At 50.1% G+C, this 23339-nt stretch overlaps 2 protein-coding genes across 17 annotated transcripts in view; both read right to left on the reverse strand.

The window, feature by feature from the left end:
* LOC110260388 (uncharacterized) overlaps positions 1-15166 on the reverse strand; it is a 34006-nt gene extending 18840 nt beyond the window's left edge. The window contains exons 1-5 of the mRNA XM_085024150.1: positions 15065-15166; positions 11196-11679; positions 9829-9895; positions 8710-8888; positions 7715-7835 (exon numbers count right to left, since the gene is read on the reverse strand). Coding sequence (XP_084880276.1) covers positions 7715-7835; positions 8710-8888; positions 9829-9895; positions 11196-11206 — 378 coding nt within the window. The 5' untranslated portion in view covers positions 11207-11679; positions 15065-15166. The remainder of the gene's footprint in view (positions 1-7714; positions 7836-8709; positions 8889-9828; positions 9896-11195; positions 11680-15064) is intronic.
* Positions 14854-23339, reverse strand: part of LRRC8D (leucine rich repeat containing 8 VRAC subunit D) — a 115958-nt gene continuing 107472 nt past the window's right edge. For all 16 annotated transcript variants that reach the window (XM_021090297.2, XM_085024112.1, XM_005663699.4 and 13 more), the window contains one exon: positions 14854-18295. In XM_021090297.2, the coding sequence (XP_020945956.1) occupies positions 15717-18293 (2577 nt within the window). In that variant the 5' untranslated portion in view covers positions 18294-18295 and the 3' untranslated portion in view covers positions 14854-15716. The remainder of the gene's footprint in view (positions 18296-23339) is intronic.

Raw genomic sequence — 23339 nt, forward strand, 5'->3', positions numbered from 1 at the left:
TCGCTCAGTGGGTTAAGGATCCAGCGTTGCCGTGAGCTGTGGTGTAGGTCGCAGACGTGGCTCGGATCCTGCGTTGCTGTGGCTCTGGTGTAGGCTGGTGGCTACAGCTCCGATTCAACCCCTAGCCTGGGAACCTCCATATGCCATGGGCGTGGCCCTAGAAAAGGCAAAAAGACTATATATATAGATATAGACATATATCTATATATATCTATATATATATACACACATATGTAGATATTAGCTTCCCAAATCACTCTCTATTACACAATATATTTGCTTTTTTCTGATAGCAATTAACTTTAGATGAATGGAACTTATTTGTTAAATAATTTATGTATTGTTTTTTCCCCATGAATGTGTAAGCTCTCTGAGAGCAGGAAATGTAACTGAGCAGGACCCTAAGGGGACTTCCAAGGACAGCTCCCCCCCCCCCCACCCTCTGCTCTAGCTCCTCTCCAAAGTACCTAGACAGGTACCTGAGGCGCATTCCCTGAGTAGTTTTAACGATGCTGACCCCCCCACCCAATGGGAGAAATTAACTACTTGATAACCACTGGTGTAGAGCTCCCGGTCATACTGGCACCTAAGGACTGATAATATTAACCCCTGTTACTTCACCATCAGCCAAATCAGAAAACTGCACACAAGCAGATCGCAAACCTGGGAGGCCCCTCCCTCCCCTCGCCTTTAAAAACACTTTGCAGAAACCCACTGGGCAGTTTGGGTGTTTGAGCACCAGCGGCCCTGGACTCCGTGCTCGGGGCCCAGCAATGAACGCTGCACTCTCCTTCACCACGACCCGGCATCTGGGGATGGTTTCACTGCCAAGTTTGGTTCCAAAAAGGACATTGTTTATATTGTCCATACTGTTTTACCACCGAGGCTTTTTTCATCAACAGACATCTGATAGATGAATCAATATTAAAATACACATCTGGAGTTCCCATTGTGGCTCAGCAGTTACAAACCCAACTAGTACCCATGCAGACGTGGGTTTGATCCCTGGCCTCACTCAGTGGGATAAGCATCCAGCATTGCTGCGAGCTGTAGACCCTTAGCCTGGGAACTTCCATATGCCACCGGTGTGGCCCTAAAAAGACAAAAATAGATGGCAGAACAGAGCAAGTTTCTGTTTTCTGCTTATCTGGTTTTTTCTCAACTAATTGCCAGCCAGAAAAATTAGGAGTCAAATCAATTGTTTTGGCACAAATTACTTGTAACACCCTAATTGAGTTTAAGGAAGGGATGAAGAAAGGAAGGAAGGTGAGAAGGAAAGATAGAGAGAATCTGGCCTTGAACGAAGAAACGCTAATGAATGAAATGCCATTGCAAAGGAGGGCAGAGGACAGGCTCACCAAGGCCAAGGCAAAGCCACCACATCTGGCTCCTAACATGGTGAAAACCATGCCAGTTGCTCACTTGCCAGAGCTTGTAAGAGTCTGAGGACTGAAGCTTTATATTCCCTATATCATACTGCCTGGACTACATTACCAATGAGGAGCCATTAAAAGGACAAGTAGGAGTTCCCGTTGTGGCTCCGGGCGTTACCCGCCAGGCTAGTATCCTTGAGGTTGCGGGTTCAGTCCCTGGCCTCACTCAGTGGGTGAAGGATCCAGTGTTGCTGTGAGCTGTGGTGTAGGCTGGCAGCTCTAGCTCTGATTCGACCCCTAGCCTGGGAACTTCCATATGCTGAGTGCTGGGCCCTAAAAAGAAAAACAACCAACCAACCAAACCTGGAGATCTGCATAGTCACAGCACACTTGATTTAATGCTTTGCTGTTGCCCTTCTGAAATCTTTAATCATTTCATCTTTGAACTTGGATTTCACAGTTACACTGATGAGACAAGGGAGCATGTGTGTGAGAAGAGGAGAGAGATAGAGGATGAGTGTCCACTCTTTCTTGCTGTTCCATTTGCATATAACATTCTTGATTGTTCCATGAGCACAGAACTCCCACGTTGCCCATGATGCCCGGGAGCTCAGTTCGACTCCAGCCAGGAACAAAGTGAGTGAATTCCATCTGCTGGGGCGGGGCGCTCACAGCACTGAGAGACCTTGCTCTGTGGACCAGAACTTGATTTGAATGCAGAAGAACGGTGCTCTAAGTGGAAATGGTATTTAACCATTGACTAAGGAGCCCTACTAGAGCCTTTCTCATTCCTGTTACTTCTGAATTAGCCAACAACCACTAAGTCCAAAAATAATGACAAAGAAAGAAAGGGAAAGAGGGCAACCCTAGATTTCTTCTCCTTTCAAGTCTTTGCTCCCTCATCAGTGAACCAAAGGCAGAGTGTTGGGAGAATGAGGGCACATCAACACGCGAAGCTAAAAACAGTTGCGTTGACTTCATCCAGCATTTCTGCTGTTTCGGTAACAACAAAATCTGTATGCATGTTTGAGCTACAAATACAAACTGTGAATTCACTGCTCTGCACATTCGCATAATGCTCTTATATTTGCATTTAAAATGGGCATTGCACAATGTAAGGATGACTGGTGATATTTAATCTAATAATCTAAAATATTAGGTTCACCTAGAAGGACGTCAAATAAGAAATCAAAAACACCATGCATGACAAGTCGCAAAAAAGAGAATGAGACAGAAAGCATAAAACTTCCCTTTTTTTTTTTTTGGTCTTTTCTAGGGCCGCTCCCCGGACACATGGAGGTTCCCAGGCTAGAGGGTCTAATCGGGGCTGAAGCCACTGGCCTACACCACAGTCACAGCAATGCCAGATCCTTAACCCACTGAGCACGGCCAGGGATCGAACCCACAACCTCATGGTTCCTAGTCGGATTCATTAACCACTGCACCACGACGGGAACTCCTAAAATTTCCTATTTTAAACAGGATGTCTTTACCCTCTTACTTGCTCCTCGCTCCGGTCAGGTCAGCAAGCAATATCTCAAGAGGCTTTTCCAAAAGGGGACAAGCCTTCCTAAAAGCATCACAACATATTTTGAATGAACAGAGTTGCTTTCTCCCTCAATCTGGCTTCATTTCCCTGTGATACCAAGATTCACTCTTTAACCAGCCTTCTCTGAGTGGAACTGCTGCTCAAAGCTGGAGAGGGGGGTATTTTCTGCCCCAACCAAGGCGTATCCAGACCAGAACAACCTGGCAACCACGGGTTGGACGCGAGGCTTTGAAGTTCAGCTTTTGCACAAACAGTGCCTGCCGTCCAGGGCAAGGTCCCTGAAGACAGGTCCTGACCCCTCCCCTTTCAGCGAGCGCGTGTTGATTCTGGATCTCCAGGAGAAGTTTACATGTTGACCTCTGTGGAGGAGACTGCAGAAAGATAACGCTTGGCCCTGTGGCCTGGAGCCAGCTGGAGCACCCAAATCATTTACAGAGCTCCCCGAGCACAGGGCAGAAGGTGCATTTCACCTGGAAGATTGCACGATGGCTGATAGAGAGCCTGGGACAGAAAGTCGGAAGCTCTCTTCTTTTCAGGCGTGTGACCCTGGGCAAGTCCTCTTCCTGCCTCAGCCTCATTTCCTCACCTATAAAGTGGGAGCAATGATACTTATTCTGCCTGCTTCCTGAGGGTGTTGGGAAAAGTAAGCTGGGATGACTTTATGGAAAAGCAATTTTTTTTTCTTTTTTAAGGCCACCGGTGTGGCATATGGAGGTTCCCAGGCTGGGGGGTGAATCAGAGCTGCAGCTGCCGGCCTACACCACAGCCACAGCAACACCAGATCTGAGCTGCGTCTGTGACCTACACCACAGCTCAGGGCAACGCCGGATCCTTCACCCACTGAGCAAGGCCAGGGATTGAACCTGCAACCTCATGGACGCTAGTCAGATTCTTAACCCGCTGAGCCGTAACAGGAACTCCTGAAAAGCACTTTTTAACAGTAAAGGTGTGACCAAAGTGATAGAAATCCTAAGGACGAAGGTTCTGGAAAACATTTTAAAATCAATGTTTTTGTTACTTAACAAATATTTATTGAACACCCACCATTCTAGGTTCTCTTCTCGGTGGTAGAGATAGATTCATGAATAAACACATTTTGTGCAGAATTTGTAGTTTGTTAGCCAAGGATAATAATCAAAAAAAAAAAAAAAAAAAAAAAGAAAAGTTAAGAGTGAAGTTGCCGTCTTAGAAAGGATCCCGTGAGTGACAGATTGTGACAGCCGTGACTCCTGACAAATCGTTCTGTCCTGAGGCCCCATCTCCTGTCAACGGACACTGCTTTTCTGACTTGCCTTGCAGGATCCCATGCCCTGAGGAGCCCGGGGGCTCCCTTTTGCCCTTTTGAAACAGTCACACTATTGTGTGAGGAGGCGCAGGCCAGACTCTGAAAGAGTAAGACACCCACGACCAGAGCGACCTGCCATCAGCAGCGCTGAGGCCCCACCACGCAGGTGACGCAAGCATCCAGGCTCTGGTCCCAGGGGAGCCACCAGATAATTAGAGCCCAGGATAAGCCCCAGTGACCCCTGCTGGCCCACGGAGCTGGGCGATGGAATGAGGGAGAAGGAGGCTGCTGTGGCCTGAAGCTTTGGGTCCCTCCCCTCAAATCCCCATGTTGAAGCCAGAGCCCGTGGGGCTGTACTTGAAGCCAGGGCCTCTGAGGCAGTCACCGAGGTTAAAGGAGGTTGGGACATTGCCCCGAGGAAAGGCCGTGTGAGGACAGAGGAGATGGTGGTTGACTCCAAGCCAGGAAGGGCGCTCACCAGAAACCAAGCTGGCCAGAGCCCTGAAGGGCACGTCCGCGCTCCAGAACCGTGAGCACACAGACGTTGAAGCTGCCCAGTGTGTGTGTTGTGTTCGGGCAGCCCGCGCGGACCAAGATCGAAGGCCCGCCGTGTCCGGCGTGAGCACAGCCGCAGAGGAAGAGCTGCTGCAAAGGCCCGGACGTGCGGTCGCTGGACGGTGGCCGCAGGAGCGCGGGGAACGAGGGCAGACCTGGAGACCCCTGATCAAAGCGGGCGAGGGCGCGCAAATCCACAGGCCCGTGAAACGCTTGGCCTTTGCTTTGCTCTGGGTGAAAAGGAAAGGGTGCAGTTTGGAGGGGAGGCGTGGTATGTTCTAAAGGACATGCGTGTCTGTAATCTGGGACTTTAGGTGATGACGAACCCGTGTGACTTTTGCAACCAGAAAAAAAGGCACGGGGACACCTGGAAGACTGCATGCGAATAAGCAGACAAGTTCAAGCTGTGTTCTTTAAGGCCCACCTATGGGCACAGAGGAGCCGGGGCGTGGGGAGGGGGAGAAGGCACCGGACGGAGGGCAGTGGGCGGGGGTCACAGCTGATGGAAATTGCGTGCGCCCCGCTCTGCCACCGGCCCTGGATTCTCGGAGGACCGGCTGCGCTCTGTGACCGTCCTCCCTGTGGAAAGGGGGCGGGTAAGACGTGCGGGCAGCGAGCGGGGAGTGGGGCAAGGAGAGAAAAGAAAGCCTGGACTGAATCTGGTCTTCCTAGGAAATCAAGGCCATCCGACCACCCCAGCACTCAGCGTGCTGCCCCGTTTAGAAAGGGTAGGAGCTAGGGTTTCGCTTGAGGAAAGGAATGCACCGGCCTGAGCAGCCTCTCTCAACTATTCTGCACCTGCGCCCTTCTCACCCTCCCCCGCTTCTCTGTTGGTACAACTGAATTCTAAAGGGATCTTTAAAACAAAGAGTAGGTGTAGCGGAGGGCGATCTTCCGCATCGGGTAACAGTAAAACAGGCTGCATTTTAAGCCCCGTGTCCCTCATGGCTGTTTTCTAGTTTGTAAAAGGCAATACATTGAGCTGAACCTGTAAGGTTCTCAGATAAAGAACCCTCTACATCAAGTCATCGTTTATATGCCATATGGGTTGAGACCAGCAGCGTGAAACGTGCAGTCGTAATGTTGTGTCTTTTTGCAAAACTCTGTTCACTTGTTTTTCTTCTTTGGTTGGCAAAGGGATAGATGAATAACCAAAGATGCTCAATGCTGGCCTGAATGGTGTGTCCTTTTTAAAAGAGCATCTTTGTAAAGTGTTTGGTGCACTTTGCTGTAATCAAAAGATGCATTTCCTAAACATGGTGTATATCCGTCTCTCTGTCTTCTTCTTTTTTTTTTTTTTGGCCACATTTGCAGCACATGGAAGTTCCTGGGCCAGGGATCCAACCCATGTCCCAGCAGCGACCCAAGCCGCCTCAGAGACAATGCCAGGTGGATCCTTAACCCCACTGCACCACAAGGGAAACTCCATAACCAGAGGCGTTCCAGAGGAGTTAGCCCTGATCAACAGGAGGACAGATTCTTTGAGTTTTTTCAATGATCACCCGCTTAGTCATCGTTTTGTAAACTTGGCATTTGTAGATGAGGTATTTTAAAAATTGGGTCTACACAATGTAGTTGAAATAAATTCTTTAAAGGAACCAGGCTCTAGGTACTTGTGATCACAGAGATGTCTTTTCACCCTCTTGAACAGATTAGAAAAGGGTGAACACTTTCAGCTCCAGTGACCAGTCTTAGCACAAGTTTCAAGTTAACAAAAAAAAAAAAAAACAAAAAACAAACAAACAAACAAAAAAAACCCCAAAAAACAAAGTACTGATCAGCTCACTGAAGGGGGGCAGAGCATGCCATCCCTAAGTAGGTCACTGTGGCACAAGGATTATTTTGAGCTAAAGGCTGTTGAGAAGAAGCAGATACAAGAAAAGCTCTCTGCCCTCCCCGATTTGCCTAAAAGCAGGACATAACATTTGCAAAGGTTTCCTGTCTCTCCTCTCTACCAGCTCAGACAGCAGTTAACCACTGCAGACAACTCTAGGCCCTCATCGGCTCAGAGGGGGCACCAGAAGATCTACACAACAAACCTGGCTCAAACTAGCCCTTAGTTACTGTGAGTTTTCCCATATTTGCCTCCTCACGGTTTACCACCCCTGGGAGCTCAAAGTCCTTTTCCTTCGCCTTGTCCCATCTCTAAAAATTCATTGTTCTTTTGTGAAACTATTAAAATGAGCCCAAGCTCTAACCATCCCTTTGCGTTACTCGTATCTGCGTGTCTGCATGATGCGTGTGTCAATAACCTTGTGTTTGCTTTCCTCTTGCCGATGTCTTTGGTGAGTCTAATTTCCCTGCCAATGAACCTGAGATGGGTTGGAGGAAAGGAGGTTTGTCCCCTCCTCTCTACCAGCCACCAATTCCATATTCCCTATACAACTAAAATAGTTCACGGGGCCCATAAATCAGCCCAAGACAGAGATCCTTGAAGCTGTGCTTTGGAAATCTGGCCTTTGGCCAGATGGGTCATTGGGTCTGACCCGAGTTTAGAGAACTACTTAGAAACACTCATAACCAACCAGAGGGTTCTTAATAATACGAAGTCGGGTTCCTCTGATTTGCTAAGCCAAATAAACAGATTAATAAAGGCATGAAAAGCTGCTTGTGAGACGTGAAGTCCCCGGTGACTGGTTTGCTGGCTTTTGAAAAGAGAGCACAACTCGTTCCTCCTTGGGCTGTGTCCACTTCTTGAGCTCTCGTATAATATTACATTCCAAGAGCTCTGTTTTTCCAGAATTTCTTTTTATCTCGGTAATGGACCGACCTTCCAAATATTTTAGAAACACTATTCATGAGAACCCCTAAAATAGATTGAGCGCTCAACGCGAGGGCTTGCCGTGAGCTAACTCACTGATCCCCCACGACGATGCTCTGTAAGGCAGGTGTATCATCATTACCCCATTTCACAGATGAAGACCCCAAACACACCCACGTTATGCAACTTGCCTGTGAGACACTTCCAGCAGCTCGAAGCCTCATCACCAGACTGCAGCTTCTTGGTGCCAGTGCCAAAGAGCTGGTCATTGAACTGCTGTCACCAGGCTCCATCATACACAGGCAATTCAGTCTGAGGCCAAGAAAATTAAGTTCACGCAATTAGGAGATTTTAGCAACTAAGAACTCAGCATGCCCAGGGTTAACGTACTCTGTAAGCTTCCCCAAGCAACAGCGGCAGGTCTGATTCACTGAAACTGAGCACCTGCTATTCATTCTCTTCAGCTCTGGCTGGTGGGAGAACGGAGGCCATACTTAGACTGTGTCATTGGGCTGATTTTATTCTGTAAATAATGGAATGACTTTTTTAAAACTTCCCCACCGTTTCCCAGGTCCACGCTGAGCTCCTTTTGATTGCTTCAATCTCAGAGTTTCTTTCAAGGTCTCTCCTCACTCAAAATTTAGTCCTGGTGAATGAGAAGATTCTTCTGTTTATATTGATTGCCTATAAGGTGTGGTAGCTCGTAAAAAACCCTACTCACTTTTACAAGGGGTCAAAGATATAACACACACATCAGGGAGGTCCCGTCATAGCTCAGTGGTAACAAACCCAACTAGGATCCACGAGGATGCGGGTTCGAGTGCTGGCCTTGCTCAGTGGGTTGGGGATCCGGCATTGCAGGGAGCTGTGGTGTAGGTTGTAGACATGGCTCGGCATCCACGTTGCTGTGGCTATGGCATAGGCCGGCAGCTGCAGCTCCAAGAAGACCCCTAGCCTGGGAACTTCCATATGCTGCGGGTGCAGCTCTAAAAAGACAAATAAAATAAAATTAAAATAAATACGAATAAAAATAAATCAAACGCACATCCGTGTTTTTCAAATGGCAGTTCATGTTTTGGTTAAAATTTGCTTCACCAAACTGAACTCACTCCGGGGAAGATATTAGAACACATTTAAATGGATAAGGAAGGAAGCCCCCCACCTCAAAAAATCAAAATATATAGACCTGGAGCTGGGGGCAGTGTGTGGAAGTAGAGATGCTAGCGGGCTGGGAACGTTCATCTCCTCAACTTTCTCCCTCTTTTCTCCTAAGCAGTTTCTTCCACGTGAGCCTGGGTTCTTTCTCTCCACGGACCACACGCATCTGATTCTCGCCCGCCACACATGATGCTCTACGGTGACCACCTGCGGAAGAGCGAGCCCATCGAAATAAAGGTCAGGCCGGGGCAGGTGCCAGGGGCCGCCGGGGCTGGTCACAGCTTGAGAACCTGGGCCTGAAATGCCACGTTGAAGAGGCAAGTTGCACCTGCCAGAGCGCCTGGCAAATGTTACGTGTTTCTGGGCATCACGTTCCCGGACCTGTTGAAGGTCACTCTCAACCACATTTTCTCTGCATCACGGAGCCGAGACAGAGCTTTCTCGTGTCTGAGTAAATGGCCGCGAGTCAAGACGGGCACGCCCGGAACATGCAGTGAAGGAAAATCATCCCCCCCACCCCCGCCTTGGGTGCACTGCCCTTTCACGACGGCCGGGCAGCCTGACAGAGGAAATGAGTCGTGACGCCAAGGGCAGATGCTGAGACACAGCCGCAAGCTTTCTTTAATACTAAAGAATGAAGGAAAAGCCTTGCTTGGGGCAGATTTATGGAACCGGATGTCAACACAGATTTCAAAGCCTCTCTCAGAATTGCTGACAGAGCACCAGACATCCGCCGTGCAGTTTGGTGGAAGAGCGGGGCTCTGGTTTGGGGCATGCCTGAGTTTGTGACTAGTATCCGCTACTTACGGTGGGGAACTGGATGCGCTGGGCTTCTCCGATTCAGTCCCTTCATCTCTTCAGTGGGGAGAATGCCTTTCTCTTAGTGGTCTTGGGAGGATTACAGGAGATCAGCTATGCAGGGTTTGATTTAGCAGTGTCCCTGTCACCTGCTGGCCTGGTGACCTTGGGCAGGCTGCCTGACTTCGCAGTTCCTTCATCTCTAAATAATCGCACCTCCCAGGTCTGCTGTGCCACGTGAGCCCCAGCACATCACGTGGTTACCACGGGTGTGCTTCTGTTTTCTCGTCTGTGAGATGGGGTTGAGGACAATTACCTGAGAGCATAGCATGTTATTATTGCTACTTACGTGGTCCAACCCCGTTCCTAATGTCTTCTTCCACCTCCAGAAATGGAAACATGCGCCATACCATCCCCTAAAGAAAAGCAGTTGCTTAGAATTGATAAGTGGAAGGTGTAGGCTTGGCTATGCATCAGCTACTTCTTAGGGTAGAGAAGAAAATGCTATCTTTTGTGTGTGTGTGTCTTTTTTTGCCTTTTCTAGGGCCGCTCCCGTGGCATACGGAGGTTCCCAGGCTAGGGGTCTAATCAGAGCTGTAGCCGCCAGAGCCACAGCAACACCGGATCCTTAACCCACGGAGCAAGGCCAGGGATCAAACCCACAACCTCATGGTTCCTAGTCAGATTCGTTAACCACTGAGCCATGATGGGAACTTCAGAAAATGCTGTCTTCAAGTGAATTTTCTGCCTACCATGATGATAAATTAATAGCAAACTGCATTTAGGCACCGTTAACCTCTAGGGAGCTCTCGGCCCCGTGCTGCAAAATCTTCACAACATCCTGGGGAAGAGAAGACGGGTGGTTTAACCACCATCTTCCAGAAGCTGGAGTGGTTGGTTGTCCTCTGGGCGGTGACCAGCTGTTTACGGCACAAGCAGAGCCAGATAAGGAGCCAGGAGGCCGAAGCTGCAGGAAAGATCTGAGTGAAACTCTTGGAGACAATGTCTTCAAGAGATTCTCATCCAGGCAGAACTTCCTTGCCTGTGGCTACGACTGATCATTTTCCAGCAGCAAAGTGAAAAATCTATGTCTCTACAGCATCTACACAGTTTGGCTTAACACCTGGGTGATTCCTTTGGCCGGGTCTCCCCCCGCAACTATTCCAGCCAGGTCTCATGGCAGGCCATTTGGCAGTTGCCCAGGGAAATTTGGAAAAGGCTCCACAGGAGCAGCTTAGCCCATGGTTGAGTGAACGTCAAGCAGCCAACCCAGACCGGGTCTGAAGGCCCAGCACTGCGATGGGTTGGTTTGGGTCCCTGGCCTTGTGAAGCCTGCCCACAGGCTGGGCATGGGTGCGTACGTCTTTAGAGCAGGGGAAGGACCTCCCAAACCTCAGGCTCCTGGGAGAACGACTATAACGAATTATAATCACAGGCAGTCGACGCTCACCCTGCCGTCCCGTGGCCGCCGTGGTGATCGAGGGGCACGGCTGCCAGCAGGAGCAAAGGGGGCATGGAAGTTGGTGGAAACCGTAGCACCAGCACCACCCCAACTCCTCCCCAACTAGCCCAGCAAGAGGCAGAAGACAGTGGTGACAGGCACACTGGTCACCAGCGCCAGCCCCTCCCCAGCTCCTGAAGGGGACCAGCGGACTTGCTCGACAGGTGTGTTATTTTGGAAAACGCTTCTCACATTTGCACGTGCCTGCAAGTTACCTGAACCCCATCCTGTTAAAATGTGAATTTTGATTCAGTAGGTCTTAGGTTGGCTGCACGGATCAGAGCCCCCATCCACAGAGGCTTAGGCGAAACACAGTTTATTCCTTCTTTACCCAACCTCCTCCTTGAGGCCGCAGGGCCCAGGCTTCTTCTGCCCGGTTGCAAGGCCTCGCCTGGTTTGCTGTCCTGGGCTGCACGGCCTTGGCTGGCCTCGTTCCACGCCCGCAGTGTAGCCAGCCGGCTGGGGGAAGCTGCCGGCACAGGCCCTTCTCCTTAAGGGCCCGACCCCAAAGCTGCTTTCCGCTCTTCCATTCGCATCACGTTGTGATCGGTGTCCCTCGGCCCCATCGAGCCCCAAGGCTGGGGGATGTTTTCCTTCATACACATTTTTTTTGGCGCTCCCCGGTGTCCCCTGAAGATCCCATGACCAAGGAGGGGGAGAATGAACATTTGGGGAGGCTGCTGACCGTCTCCGCCACAGCTGGGGACAGAATAAAAATAGCAGAATGTTACTGAGAACTTACTCTCCGGCAGGCACAGCCCCTTCAATGAATCACACACACACACACGAAACACACCCTGCCATTGGGAGGGGTATCCGATTATCCCCATTGATAGGTAAAGACGTGGAGGCTTCGTGAGGTTAAGCTGCCTGGCACGGCCACGCGGCTGAGGTCAAGGCAGGATTCAGATCCAGGCGCTCTCCCTCCAGAGCTCCACGTCTTTGGAGGTAAGACAGCAGTGGTCACAGAGACAGCTTCCTGTGTCGGGGGCCCGCAGCCGCGGGAGGGTGGTGGGTCAGAGACAAACCCCTGCAAGGCCAACCAGGCATTTCCAGGAGCAAAAGCTGTCACCCACCTGCGACCATTTAGGCATTGCATTTCCAGAGGTTGGGGTTCAGTCGCTTAGAACTGATTGGTATTGCATGCCTTCAGACCGTATCAAGGGGGATGAAGACAGGGTTGCTAGTCTTCTTTGGAGGTTGAAGCTGGGCTCATTAGAGGCCTATATCCCTGCTGTTGGCTGCACAACCGTCTCCCAGGCCAGATTCGAGGGGCGGCTGGCTCGTGGCTCCAGTCTCCTCCCTACCGCCCCCCGCCCCCGAGAAGACACCACACTGAGTACCTGGTCCCTTTGTTCCAGGAGAGCCACAACTGGCCAGGACCAGACAAGGCCACTTCTTTGTGTCACAGTCACAAGTTAGAGGACATTTGAAAACTGGTGTCCAGGTTTTTTTTCCTTTTCCCCCTTCTTTTCATCAAAGGGGCTTTTTGTCAGTACAGCCCTTGTTTGGGGATTCAGCTGATAAAGGGACCATTTTATGGGAATGAATGACTGACGCAAGTGCTGCCAGAGGTCTCAGCGGGCGGACAGCCCTCTGGCTTCTATTCAGCAGGTGAATGGACAGCCAGTGGGCGCTGGTCTCAAGGGCACCCTGCAGTTTGCTCCATCAGCAACTCAGAGCTTAGCTGCTGGCTGAAGTCAGGCCCAGGGCAGGCGTTCAGAGACCATACGAGCCATACTAATAATAAAATGGAAGCCTTCTTCCTTTGTGTGTGAAACTTTCTAACGATCAGGACTTCTGACCAGGACTTAGAGAGAACGAACTCTTTCTACCTACCATGAGATTGCTACAGCTGCACGACTGAGAACGGGGTACCAGTAACCATCTCAGCTCATCCTTCTGACCCCCAGAAAAGCCAAACCCTCTCGGCTGAGCCAAACCGCACACGGGTAGAAAAAAAAGTCGAACAGCCAAACACCAGCCAGATCCTCTCAGCCTCCGGGACTCACAAAGACATGGAACATTGAAAGCTACTTTAGAATAATTTTCTTCGTATGGTGCTCAAGGGACTTTAGAAAAAGCTATGAAAATACTGGGAAGCCAAACTTATGCATTTTAACGTTGTGTTTTCCCCACGTCTAGAACATGTGGTGCCAACATAAATTTGTGAAGACATATGGGTTGACGGTATACTTGGGCCTATAATCTCATCTGCTGTTTTACTGAGGCTCTAAGACCCTGTATATTTAAAGTCGGTTAGATGGATCAGCATTCCTCAGAGAGCCTCTTTTAAAATATGGCTATTTGCAAACAGTGGCAAGGAATGTGGCATTTAAATCAATGGACCGTGACCTCTTCAGAGTTCAAGGAAATCCTTAAGGGTTGATAACGTCAAGAGAAGTTTAGGTAAGACCAGAGAAACCCCTCGATACAGTCTGAAGGCATGCAATACCAATCAGTTCTAAGCGACGGAACCCCAAGCATTGATAAGGAAACAGGTGCCTAAGGGCAGCTGCCAGTGGTCAAGTGGTGGGATGGTCAGACCCTGGCTCCAGTAGGTTGTGAGTGCGGCCACTGTGCCTTCAAAAGCAGCATGCACTTGTTTTAAAGAAGACAGGCTTCCTAGTCCATCAAGCAAGGATCCTAAGATCTGGCCTGTGGATCTCACCAGCAAGGCAGTGTGGCATCCTTCTAAAACACTGTACCAGTCTCTGGGCGTGGCATCACGATGCAGCAAGAGCCGTGCCCTGTGTGGCTGGTGGAAGGAAAGGTCTAGGAGTGTTTATAGGTAGTGCTGCCCCCTGAAGCTCTTCTTTAACCGACTGCCCCCCCCAAGCCGTTATTCATGCCCAGATTCTGTATACTTTTTTATTCTAATTATAATCAATCATTTGTATTATCTGCCTAATTGATATGCTCTCCCATGCTGTTATAACCCTCCACAGAGCCAAGGGCTGTGACTTATTCCGACAGTGAATCCCCAGTTCCTTGAACTGGAGAGGTGCAAAGCAGGTGCATGAAGTCAACACCAGTGAACACATCAGCCAAAGCCAAAGGAAGTGAGAGATGCGTACGCAGGAGAGACGCTTACACCAAAACTGTGCCACTGTCCTCCAGCTTTTCTAAACTTGGGCCTTTCTAAGCTCGTCTCCTAGCTCAGGTCTTGTAGGAGGAGAGGGGAGTAGCCAGGGTGCTGCAGCTGAGGTCAGTTGCTGGGTCAGCCGCGGTGGCCGCAGCCTTTCCCATTAGCGGTAACACCTCTCAAGGGATTCAGAAGCTGTGCGGCAGGCAAAGATTCGCCACCACTTGCGACAGGCCAGGAGCCCCAGAGATCAATTTTGGGGAAGAAAAGCAATCTTTTTGTGTTCTCTGCAAAATCCTTCAAGCCACGCTAAGGTAGGACAGGGGATTATCCAGTGTTTCATTACGTAAGTCCACTCGTGTATGGAGAAGACACTCCTTTTTCATGCAGGTGCCAAAACGTTCTCTCCTCTTGGAAAAACACCCCTGACGAAAGGCCTATTTCGCACCTGCCAACCAACACCCCAACAGGTGGCAGGGAATTTTCGATTTTCTGAGATGGATTTAGACACTCCGTCAGTTAAAGAAAGAAGGAAAAATCATCGTCCAAAAAATACACTCTGCCAGCATTTTCCTGGACAAACCCCTCCCAGCGCAGGCAAGCACAGGAAGTACGTCCTGTCACGGAAACGCACGCAGAGAGTCGGTCTTCCAAGGCAGTGAACTACAGAGCCTTCCTTCCCCCACGACAGTGAAAAGGGCAAGTAACTGAACGATACCTGCTTTGAATTCGTGGTATCTTCCAAATGGTGATATATTGGAAGGATGGTCACCATGAAGCCATTAAAATTTTTATTTTGGTTGTAATTAAATTTATTTTAAAATAACATTTTCTATTTATTGGCAACGCTATAGTATTGACAGAAAAATGCATCACATAACCAGAACTCCAGACTATGGAAAAACAGCTGTTTGTAAGGAGAGCGTTCTTTTATTTTTTTTCTTATTTATTCTTAAAAAAACAAACAAACAAACAAGACTCCCTCAGTGATCTACACACCTTTACTGCATTCCAGGCCTTCGAGAGTGTAAAATCCATAACACGGGGTTCTCAGAAGCAGTAGCACCAGTTAAATATCATAAGAAGTGCTTATTTGAGGTGCTTTAAATTAAAACAAAAAATAAATCAATATTTCAGCAAATCTAAATTTACAAGATTGGACCTGATGTGCCTTTAGCGGTCTGAGTTCAAGCAGTATTGCACCAATTAAGCAAAGTCAATCAAGACACCTCCAAAAAAAAAAAAAAAAAAAAAAGGTGGTATCGTAAGAAAATGTCAATTTAATCATTTACTTTAGCAGGCAAGCAATTTGTAAACATTCAGTAGCGGCAGCATCCAAGTTACAAACAATTTAAAAAGAAACCAAGATTAGTGATTCTAATTTTTCCTTCCCTTTCCCCAAAAGGAAACAAAAAAAAAAAAAAAAAAAAAGAGAGAGAGAGAGAGAGAGAGAAAAGATTTGGAAGTGAACGACTTAAAACACTACAAACATGGAACATTCAGTTATGTCTTCTATCAGCCTTCTATGCATCCTCTCTGTGTTGTATTTTCAAGATGTATCTACTCCTAAAATGCATGATCTTGCAATAACGGGTACATCTGCAGTCTAGGGAGTTATTTCTGCACACGGATGTGCACGTGTTGTCTCGGTTTAAATGCCGTTTGCGAAGGGAATGTTTATGTCTTGATTCAACGCTTCTTTGACTTCGAGCGGCAGGGTGTCAAAAAGGTGACCTTCCACCACCAGGCCGCCTTTCTTGAGCAGGCGACACTGGCCCAGCTGGGCTGGCAGGCGGTCCAAGCAGTTCCCCTTCAGCTCCAGCTGAGTGAGCTGGGAGAGCTGACCGACCTGGTCTGGGAGGGAGGTGAGGCAGTTCTGCCCCAGGTTCAAGGTCCTCAACTTGCCGCATTTAAACAACTGTTTGGGCAGAGTCTCCACTTTGTTGCCCGTGAGATGCAAATGCTGCAGGTTCTGAAGCAATCCTATTTCGAGCGGGATCGTGGAAATGCTGTTATAGCTGACATCCAAGCATCGGAGCTTCTGTAAACTGAACACTGCCACCGGCAGCGACTCCAGCTTGTTGTTAGAGAAGTAAAGGGACTCCAGGTTTTTGACGTGGGTGATGGAGGGCGGGATGGTCACGATTTTGTTATGCCACAGTTTTAAACACGTCAGTCGCTTCAAGTGCTGGAAACTGATGATTTCTTCGATGGTGCGGATGTTATTGGACTTTAGGTCTAGTTCCTGCAAGTTGGAGAGGCTGAAAATAGCGTGTGGGATTCTCTCGAGCTCACAGTTCTGGAGCTCCAGCTCGGCGACATTCATCATTTTCTTAAGGCTGTTCAGTACCAGGAGTTTGGTGCCGTCATTGTGAATGACTAACTTGGTGAGATGCGGGGCCACGTCGGTGATGTTGGAGGGGACTTTGGTCAAATTGCTCTTCACCTGGAGCACCCTCAGGTGCCGCAACTCCCGCAGAGACTCCAGTCCGATCATCTTGTTGTTTTCCGAGTTCAGGTTGCCTACCAGGTAGAGCTCGCGCAGGTTTTTGAGCAGGTACACCCAGGCGGGGATCTCCGCCACGTCGGTGAACTTCACGTGAAGGCACCTCAAGTGATCGCGGAGGAAGCTGAACGCGGTCTGCTCCACTTTGGCGGGGCAGTGGCAGAGGTGCAGCTCTTGGAGGTTGGTCATCTGCGAGATCTTGGCGGGAATCTTCGCTTCGGGGATCAGCTCGAGCCTCAGCACGTCCAGGTCCGTGAGGTCAAAGACCGCATCGGGCACGCCCGACAGCATGAAGAGGTGCAGCTCCTGCTTGTCCTGGGCGTTGCGGGACACGTGCTGCCGCAGTTTCTCAAATGTCCACTCGTGGTTCAAACTGATTTCCCTCAGTTTATTTTCACTGACTTCCGACAGGAACACACCGAACCGCTTGGAATAGAGCTGGTCGTACTGGTCGACCATGTGCAGCAGGAAGGCGAAGTCGTTTTTGACGTCCGGAATGTCGCTGAAACTGCTCTCCTCCCGGACCTTTTCAAACGAATACTCCTTCAGGGGTATCCGGAAGAGCCAGAAGAGGGTGTAGAGGCAGATGAAACCGTAGACGCAGATGATGGATATGTAGCTGATGAGCAGCTTTTTCAGCATGTAGGCCATGTTGTGCGTGCACTCGAACACCTCGTACCCGGTCAGGTGCTCCACCTTGGGCTTGCACACGTGCTCGAAGCTGATGGCGTTGACGAAGTTGGCCGTGTAGCAGAGGATGAAGATGAACTTGGCCGTCTTGATGACCGTCTGGACCACGTAGAGTTTGTAGATCAGGTCGCTGTCCTCCACGTGCGCCCGGAACTTCCTCACTTTCTCAAACAGGGCTTTGGCCTGTTCCCCGTCCTTTTTGTCCAGGATGGTCATGCTGGGGACTTCGATCACGGGCTTCTCAGCCGAGAACTTGAAGCCGGTCTTGTTGATCATCGGGGTGCTGGCGCTGGGGCTGCCCTCGTCGCTGCTGGTGGACACGTGCTTCGGCAGCGCCTGGGCGCCCGTCATCCTCTGCTTGTTCTCCTCCGAGTCCTCGCACGCCGTCTCGGACAGCGCCTTGGTCGTCCAGGGAGACTCGAAGCACTTCCCTAAGATGGAAACAAAGTGTTCCACCTTCGAGCACGTCTTGGGATACTTGAACCAGAAGTTGCTGCTGACCATGAGAATGATGGTGTGTATGAGGGCCAGGTATGGGAAGTACTTGGAGTACCACGGCAGGGCCAGGTGGTAGCACATCTGGTTGATAAATACATACTGCTGGAAATCCAAGTTTGTTTTCCGGCCTGTTGGGTCTTTCTTCTCTTTCTTGGCCTCCTGGCCCGGACCCGGGGAGTCTGTGTGAGGGGGTGTGGATCTGAGAGGTATGTCAGGTGTCACAGCGGACGTGCCGAAGGAAATCTCGTGTGTCGTCTGCACGTCTTGGTCTTGGTCTGTGGTGGGTTCCATCGGCGGGACGCTGGTGGTGACGTCGGTGTTCCCGGGTGACGTGTGCGCCTTTGAACTCACAGGAGATGGTAACACTGGCAAGCAGACCACCTGATCTTTGGTGAGTTGCATGGTTCCTGCAAAGATGGCCACCATCAGCATCACGACAGCCAGGTAATCCATGAACACGTCCCACCATGGCTTCAGGATTCGGTACGTTGGCTGAATGTCATTAAGTGAAGCAACTTCCGCAAGGGTAAACATTCCTAGAAGACAGGCAAACAAAAGGCATTATCACAGAGACGCCAGTGAAAGCATTAGAGGAGAAAGTACTTTCTTCTTCTAGTTTCTTCTTTGTGTTCTGTTCCTCCTACACACTGTGTCCTCTACCCGGGTCCCTTCTCCCCCACTTCCCTTCATGAGGCTGCCGCCTCTCCCAGGAAGCCCTCCCTGACCCCGAGTCTGATGGGCTCCCACAGCACTCTGTCCGTCTGTCCATCACAGCCCTCATCACCCTGCGGGAGGACCAGCTGTTCACTCGTCTGATCCCCGGGAGATTGGAAGTTCCGTGGGGACAGGATGATGTCCACCTTCCCGACTGCCACGCGGCAGTGCCTGACCCAGAGGTGATGCTCAGTCAGCGAAAGACTTCCTGGGGTCTTGACCGCCTTCACCATCAGCATCATCAGCATCGAAATCCCTCAAGAACATTTATTCCCGGTCTACAAACAGTGTTGGGCAGAAGAGCACTGTATCAAACCTAACTGCCACCCCACGGCAACCTGGGCCCATGGAAGAATAAAAACTCTAGGCTAGCCTTCAGCATAAACATCGAGGACCACCCAGCAAAGAAACTGAGGGATCTTTGCAATGAGTGGTATTTCGCCGCCTGCAAAGCGTCAATGGTAGCTTTCCAGCACCGTGCACTTGGGACGGGTTTTGATTCCAGAGGAGAGAAGAGGAAGAAGAAGGGGGTCAAAGGTGCAGGCAGACAGCACAGCACCAAAGCCCTGTAGCTTCGTACCGACTCCGAACGGTCCCCAGCTCAGCCCCGCACATCCCCGCAAGGGAGTCAGTGCCCGAACAACCACCACCAGCACGCAGACTCCAGCCCCAGAAGGCTCCTCTCCTCCAGCACGCTGTCCACACTGCTGCTCCCACCAAGGGGTCTGTGCACCCCCTCCCCATTTCCTCCAGCCCGCTGCCTTTCTTCCCTTTCTGTTGAACTCTGACTTATTCCTTAAGTCCCAGCTTAAGCCCTACCTCTGCCGAGGCTCCTACCCCACTGTCGAAAAATAATGTTTCCAGCGCTGGTGTCTTCAGCTAGAGCTTGAGCTCCGCATGGGCAGAGACTACCTCTTATTCACCTTTGCATCGATCACGTCCTCCCTCTCCCCTGAAGGAGAGAAGCCCTCAGCAGGGATGGTGATGACGGCAATGGTGACATCTTATTTCCGTCGACCAAGCAGTGTCCTGGAGCTTTTCATCTGATACCATCCCCTGCTTTTATACGGAGGGCATTCCCGAAAAGGTAGTATAATGCTGATTATATAACTCACATCCAGAACATGTCTAGTTTATACATAGAATTAGACATATCACACATGATTTTTGTTGCCATGTACTTATTAATTCTAATTTTAGCATAGTTCAGATCCCACTAATACCTGTGTATTCGTCCTATGTTCTATTATTGCCAAACAGGGCAAAGGAGAGATTAACCAACAGACAGGGGAGGATGAAATTCTCAAATCCTTCCCTGAAATAAGTCAAGGGAGAACCAGGTAAAGTCCATGAAGAGGCCACAAGCCACCTGCTCGCCACACATAATGCTTCCCAACAGTCAGTGAGCACTTGCGTGCAGGTAACACCATGCCCAGTCCAGACACCCAAAATTCATAGGGGTAAAGAAAATCAATACTTTGGATATGGAAGGAGAAGGAACGGGTCTGTTTGTTCCACCAAAAGGACAAAACTGAGCCATTGCTGAGAAAGTCCTTACCGAGAAACAGCCTGGAGGAAACGCAAACAGAAAAAGACACATAATGGGCAAATGGTCCAAGTGGCTCCTAAAAAGAGAGCCTGCAGCGAACAGACCTTGATAAAGGATCCAGAGAAAGCCATCCCAAGCCCAGAACTAAGCGCCGGGTGGAACCTTGATAATCCTAACTTCACCCCGTTCTCCAGGCAACCGTGGGCTTTCTCGAGGCAGCTTTATTTGCATCTCTAAATCCCCTGCTTCTTTCCATGGCTCAGACAGACCTCTCAGACCCCAACTGGCCCTTCTCACTGACGTTCACCCGCATGTAATCTGTGTCTCTACGGCGTCCCTGGCACATGCCTCGAACTGGGCTAAAGAGAGAACGGGAACAAGGACGGAGTGCCCTGACACCCTGAGCACTTTCCATGGACCCGGAGCCTGCCACCTTCCCTGCCAGGCGTCTCTGGGACAGAAAGCCTCCGCATCACAAACCCGTGGGCGCCTGCTCTGGACACGGACAGCTGGGAGCCTCCCGGTTTTTACTCCTGGTTGGTAAAGGCCGCAAGAAAGCATCGGAGCACCTTGCCCGGGGGCTCCTCTTACTAACTCTCAGAGCACTGCTGGCGGTTAGGAAAAGATACTCAGTGCGGATACTGTTTACCTTAGACAGGTGGCTTATTTCGTTTAAAAGGCCGCTTGGCCGTCTGTTAAGCCATCCTGACCATCAGAACCAAAAACGTCGGCAGAGCTAGACAGCAGGTGCTCACGGCCTTCTGGGCTGTGAGCTCCATCGGTCTGTCTGTCTGGCTGGCTCCCCTTCTCCCTCCACCTGGGTTCGGACTCCTCACCTAAAGGAAGAAGGGCTGCTTTTACCCGCAAGCCCCCAGGGCCTGGGCATAGGACAGGCACGTAATAAAGAACGGAATGAACCACGCAGCCCTGTAACCGCAGTCTAGGGAGGGCGCAGAAGACACGGAGCCTGGGAGCCAAAGGCTGTCACTCTTACTGACAGTGACACAGAAGGTCACTCTTCGTTACACCAGAGTCAGACTGATCCGCCCTGACAGGCCTTCTTCAATGTCCAGATGGAAAGCCCTACACGATTCTTCTGAACAGGTTATTCTGAAGGTAACTCTTTCTGAGACACCATCTGCACAGCGTCTGGCTTATAATTTTCCACAGGAAAACAAAAGACGAAGAAAGTTCGGGCACACCCTCCCCGGGACAGGAGACTGGGATCCGACTCCTGACGGAGAACAGGTGAAAAGCCGGCGGGAACTCTGGGGCAGAGGGGGACGAGCACCAATTCAGCACAGAGCCGAGTGGTGGGAAAGGCGGGGGCAGCGCCAGAGACATCAAGGAAGCCTCCAGGGTCTCAGGCCTCCCTGCGCGTCCTCATGGGGGTTTGCGGCCCTTCCCAACGGGCAACGGATGCCGAAGTCCTCCCGTCTCCCACCGGGTGTGCGCAGCCTACAGGAGTCCTGAAACCCTGACCTCAGAGTACTTGCCAACGTGATGAGCAAGGGCCCAGAGCAAGGGGAGTGCTTAATAAAATCAGCCACTGTTATTATTCACTGTGCTGAATAAAAATGAGGCGCTTCCCGAAAAGAACCCTATAAAAATACCTCTTCGCCACTAGGTGCAGAGAGACGTTTCTCTTTCCCCATCATTGATGTTAAGAAACGGCTGTGCATCCCCGAGTCTGCCCTTTGCTGTGGCTGCAGAAGTTCAGCTGCGTGTTGCACGTGCATTATAAACCCTGGCTCCCAGCCTGAGTCTTGGCTTATGCATCCCTCCATCAGGAAAGGCAGACTGGTCTAGCCAAGAGGTGACACGGGGCACGTTCCTGGAGGGCCCTGGTGAGCGAAGCCCGACCCCCGCCTTTCCCTCGGAGAGGAGTGTCCGTATAACTGGACACAGACCGCGGTCAACTGCGAAGAGCTCCGAGAATGCAGGGCACTCGGGCTTCGGGACCCTCCATGTCACAGGCCCCGGCCTGCACCTGCTTTTCGGGCGGCAGCGTTGTGTTCTTTTTCTCCAAGAGGCTCCCCCACACCCCAGTTCAGACTCCAGCAAACCCAGACACCCTCCCTGCTTGTCTGAGATCAGGCAGGTGGACAACACGGGTTTTCTCTCCGGTCCGCCAGGCCCAGGCGGAGGAGGCTGTGACGGAGGGAGAACCGAGCAAAAGGGATGATTTCCGGGCAAACAGGCCACAGAGGTAACAACAGGCCTCCACGGGAGGGTGCAGGCGAGAAAGGGGACCCGACGCCTCCGATACGTCTGCGACGTCGCCTCTTCACTGCTCCAAACCCACATCCGTTTATATGAGTTTTACCGTAGCTGGACCTTTTCTCTTAAGCCCTTCGAACCCCTTTTTTTGCTCTCTCTCATCCATCGGCCAGAATCCTTTATTCTTTCCTTTTTTTCAAAGCCTTTTAAGAAGTAGGCAGATTATGTGTAAGAAATGAAAAGAAATACAAGCCCTCATATGCTTGGCTATGAAACCTGTAGGCCCAGAGAGTCTGAAAAACAGGGGTGTTATCAACACAGAGAGGACGGCTGGCCGTCTCCTTCCAGTACGTCTCGGGTGAGGCACCGTTTTAAAGCCAAAGCCAGTTTGTCTTCATCTGCACTCAGAGAACACACACACACGACGTACTGACCTGTACAAGCTCATGTGCAATATTATCAAAAGGGAGCCAGCACATAATTCGGTAAGAATCCTACAGTCAGAGCCTGCGATTATTCATGTGAATAAAATCTGGTTTCTGGGATAAACTAATATTGAGAACAGTAAAAAAATAATAAGAAGAATCCTCCATTATGCTTTGAGGTGGTATAATTGCGCATGGATGATTTCGTATCTTTACTGTATATGTACCTTTACTGGTGAGCCTTGTCATGTGTGGAATTTTTGTTTCCTGTTGCTGTCTTTTCTTTTCTGCCTAGAGAAGTTCCTTTAGTATTTATTGTAAAGCTGGTTTAGTGTTGCTGAATTCTCTTAGCTTTTGCTCATCTGTGAAGGTTTTGATTTCTCCTTCAAATCTGAATGAGAGCCTTGCTGGGTAAAGTCATCTTGGTTGGAGGTTTTTTCCTTTCATCACGTTAAGCATATCATGCCACTCCCTTCTGGCCTGCAGAGTTTCTGCTGAAAAATCTGCCGATAACCTTATTGGTTCCCTTGTATGTTACTTGTTTCTTTTCCCTAGCTGCTTTCAAGATTTTCTCTTTGTCTTTAATTTTGGTCAGTTTGATTAATATGTGTCTCGGGGTATTCCTCCTTGGGTTTATTTTATATGGTACTCGTTGTGCTTCCTGGATTTGAG

The sequence above is a fragment of the Sus scrofa genome, chromosome 4 (genome assembly GCF_054392235.1).
Source record: "Sus scrofa isolate SSC_HxYL_T2T_F1_AM1 chromosome 4, Sscrofa_HxYL_maternal_Yorkshire_Landrace_v2.0, whole genome shotgun sequence".
Taxonomy (NCBI): domain Eukaryota; kingdom Metazoa; phylum Chordata; class Mammalia; order Artiodactyla; family Suidae; genus Sus; species Sus scrofa.